Below are 4103 nucleotides of genomic sequence, written 5' to 3' on the forward strand. Positions count from 1 at the left end.
ACAAATATCCAACATGCCTCAAATGTGGTGACCATATCTTAGCTGAATGAAAGCAGTGAATTTTTGAGGGTGTGATGGAGTGCAGGAGACAGATAAACCATGGTGGGGAGAGGTCACCATGTTCACAAAGTGGAAAAGCAAAGCTATTCACTTGCCCAGAGCCTCTGAGATACTGTACAACCAGATGATTCCACCTCACTTTTTTGTTGTTGTCATTGCTCCTATGTGATTTTCTTGCTGTTATTTTATTCATTACTATTACTTTAAGACAAAGCTTTTAATACAGGACTCCATCTTAATCCTGAAGCTTTTCACCAAGGGATTTCTCCATTGAACAATCCTTATATAGCTTTTTTTTAAATTTCTTTATTTATATATTCGACATAGAGAAAGAGAGGGAGGGAAAGAGAGAGCACAAGCAGGGGGAGAGGCAAAGGGAGAGAGAGAGGCAGGCTCCCCATTGAGCAAGGAGCCTGATGTGGGGCTTGATCCCAGGACTCTCAGTCATGGCCTGAGCTGAAGGCAGATGCTTAACTGACTGAGCCACCCAGGCACCCTAATCCTTATATAGCTTTTTTTTTTCATATAAAGCACTTTTCCAAATGCTTCACATATTAACTCATTTAATACTCACAATAACTTTATAAGAAAGGCCTGCATAGAAGACATGAACAGATATTTCTGCAAAGAAGACATTTAGATGGCCAACAGACGCATGAAAAAGTGCTCAACATCGCTTGGCATTAGGGAAATACAAATCAAAACCACAATGAGATACATCTCACACCAGTCAGAATGGCTAAAATTAACAAGTCAGGAAATGACAGATGCTGGTGAGGATGGGGAGAAAGGGGAACCCTCCTACACTGTTGGTGGGAATGCAAGCTGGTGCAGTCACTCTGGAAAACAGCATGGAGGTGTCTCAAAAAGTTGAAAAATAGAGCTACCCTATGACCCAGCAATTGCACTACTGGGTATTTACCCTAAAGATACAAAGGTAGTGATCTGAAGGGGCATGTGCACCCAAATGTTTATAGCAGCAATGTCCACAATAGCCAAACTATGGGAAGAGGCTAGATGTCCATCAACAGATTAATGGATAAAGAAGAAGTGGTATATATATACAATGGAATACTATATACAGTGGAATACTATGCAGCCATCAAGTGAAATGCAATCTCGCCATTTGCAAAGACATGGATGGAACTAGAGGGTATTATGCTGAGTGAAATAAGTCAATCAGAAAAAGACAATTATCATTTTATCTCTTTGATATGAGGAATTTAATAGGCAGGGAGGGAGGTTGTAGGGGACAGGGAAGGAAAAAATGAAACCAGATGGGATCGGGAGGGAGACAAACCATAAAAGACTCTTAATCTAATGAAACAAACTGAAGGTTGCTAGGGCGGTGGGGAGCTATGGATAGGGTGGCTGGCTTATGGACTTTGGGGAGGGTATGTGCTATGATGAGTGCTGTGAAATGTGTAAACCTGATGATTCACAGACCTGTACCCCTGAGGAAATTAATGCATTATATACTAATTTAAAAAAAAAAAGATAGAAAGGCCTGCATGCAGAAGAATAAACTGTATTTATAGAAGAAATGCAGACATGGTTTCAGGCTAGTAATAAGCTTGGACTTATGCCTAGATAGTCTCACTCTTACTAATGGAAATAACTATCGTAATATCATTTAATATAAAAAAAGAAATTAAAGTGTACTATCTTAAAACCACATACAAGTAAAGAAATTAAACTATTTACCTGAGTTTTATTGGGGAATGTTTACCTAACTCTTTAGCTGGGGGACATACTTCAATAATAATAGTAATAATTATTATTTTCAATAGAAAGAGAAGGCATTTGTATACGAATACAGGTCATAATAATTACATATAGCCTGAAACATCATAAACTATAGCAAGGGATTCAGATGGGATTAAATTCAGTTCTACACTCTCCAGCTTAAATTATTTCTTGCCTCTTTCTCCCCTCTATCTCTAACTTCTAAGGTTGCTGGTGGCAATGACAAGTATATCTGACTGGTGAGATAGGAGGAGTTGGAAAAGCTGAGTGTTAGCAAAAGTTGATCACTATCTAAGGACAAAACACTCACAAGTCATTAAAAAATACAGGCTCTTTCCCATTTCTGAAGATTCTCAATGTAATTAAGCTTTAACTTACAGAGAATGGGAAACTAGTAAACAATCAGAGCAAAAGCACAAAGATGGTCTTCGATGGGAAAAAACCTCACGGGCACATCCTTGAAAGCTACCACGTGTTATTTGGAGTCAGAAAAGCCTGAGAAAGCTCCTTGCTCTAGCCCTTTTAGCTCTGTGATATTGAATATTTTCAAACTTGCCATAACTGGAGATTTCACTGGTAAAAGAGAGGAAATTAATGGATCCTTGTTATTATCAGTTCAAGTAAATTCTCATCTGTAGATGGAAACATGTACTATTTCAGCCAAATTCTGGCTCCACACTTAGACCTTTGCTAATCCTCTCTTCAAATTTGTTCCTTGTGTTTTCTCCTAGAGGTCTGGCAGGAGAACAACAAATAAGCAACTGGAGAATGAGAAACCACACAGAACTAACAGAGTTCATCCTCCTGGGATTGTCAGATGACCCGCAGCTTCAGGGAGTGATCTTCATCTTTCTGTTCATCACCTACATGCTCAGCATCACTGGGAACCTGACCATTATCACCCTTACCCTGCTGGATGCTCACCTCCAGACTCCCATGTATTTCTTCCTCAGAAACTTCTCCTTATTAGAGGTTTCATTCACCACTGTTAGCATACCCAATTTCCTGGGCACCCTGATTACAGGAGATAAAACCATTTCCTTTAATGATTGCATTGCTCAGTTATTTTTTTTCATTCTGTTGGGAGTCACTGAATTTTACCTCCTGGCTGCCATGTCCTATGACCGTTATATTGCCATCTGCAAACCTCTGCATTACATGACCATCATGAATCCCAGAGTCTGCATACTCCTTGTCTTCTCTTCATGGCTGATTTCATTCTTAATCATATTCCCTGCACTCATGTTGCTCTTAAACCTTAATTACTGTAGGTCTAATATTATTGACCATTTTACCTGTGATTATTTTCCCCTGCTGCAACTTTCTTGTTCAGACACAAAATTCCTAGAGATAATGGGGTTTTCCTGTGCTGTGTTTACTTTAATGTTCACTCTGGCATTAATATTTCTATCCTACATATATATCATCAGAACAATTTTAAGAATTCCTTCTGCTAGTCAGAGGACAAAGGCCTTTTCCACCTGTTCATCCCACATGATTGTCATCTCCATCTCCTATGGCAGCTGCATTTTCATGTATATTAATCCAGCAGCAAAAGACAGAGTGTCTCTGAGCAAGGGTGTTGCTGTGCTAAACACCTCAGTAGCCCCCATGCTGAACCCCTTTATTTACAGCTTAAGGAACCAGCAAGTCAAGCGAGCCTTCATGGACAGGGCAAGGAAGATTGTATTTTTCTCAAGCAAATGAAATGTTATGGTTTTACAAATTGGACACATTGCAGGGCAATTTAAAATATACAAACATGAAATTTGAGCCACCTTTAAATGACAGTGGTCTTCCTGCTATCCTTATTCATTCTTTCTTTCTAAGAGTTTATAAGCACATTTAATATATTTCCCATTCAGATGAAATAACTTTGTGAGTTTTTCTGGTTCCCATTCTTCTGAAACTTTGATTAGTTGCAACGTCTTGATTATTAATGTTATAATTTGTAAATGTAATTTACTTTGCATTTTGTTAAGGAAAATGATTATCACACAGAATGGAGGAGGCACTGTAATTTTTGATGTGATATTTTCCTTACTCTCTACAGAAAATACAATTTTGTGATTTTCAGTGATCTTTGTCAGAAATCCTTTCACCATCTTGCAGTTTCTCTAGAAAAAAAAAATTCAAATGTCATATGATTTTTAGAAAAATGTGAAAGCTTTCATTTAAAAACCACGAAACATAGTTCACTAAATAGAGTGTGTTCATATAATTTATCTATTGTTAAAAAAAGAATAGATACTTAACATATATACTTTTGTAGATATGCTGCTAAATACATCTCCTTA

At 37.9% G+C, this 4103-nt stretch overlaps 1 protein-coding gene across 1 annotated transcript; it reads left to right on the forward strand.

Annotated features, from left to right (window-relative positions):
• The first annotated feature begins 2539 nt into the window (after nt 1-2539).
• LOC116862601 (olfactory receptor 6C1) lies at nt 2540-3513 on the forward strand. The gene has a single exon (XM_032849961.1). The coding sequence runs from the start codon at nt 2575-2577 to the stop codon at nt 3511-3513; it is 939 nt and encodes a 312-aa protein (XP_032705852.1). The 5' UTR covers nt 2540-2574.
• The last annotated feature ends 590 nt before the right edge of the window (nt 3514-4103 follow it).

The sequence above is a fragment of the Lontra canadensis genome, unplaced genomic scaffold (genome assembly GCF_010015895.1).
Source record: "Lontra canadensis isolate GAN:19392208 unplaced genomic scaffold, GSC_riverotter_1.0 scaffold272, whole genome shotgun sequence".
Taxonomy (NCBI): domain Eukaryota; kingdom Metazoa; phylum Chordata; class Mammalia; order Carnivora; family Mustelidae; genus Lontra; species Lontra canadensis.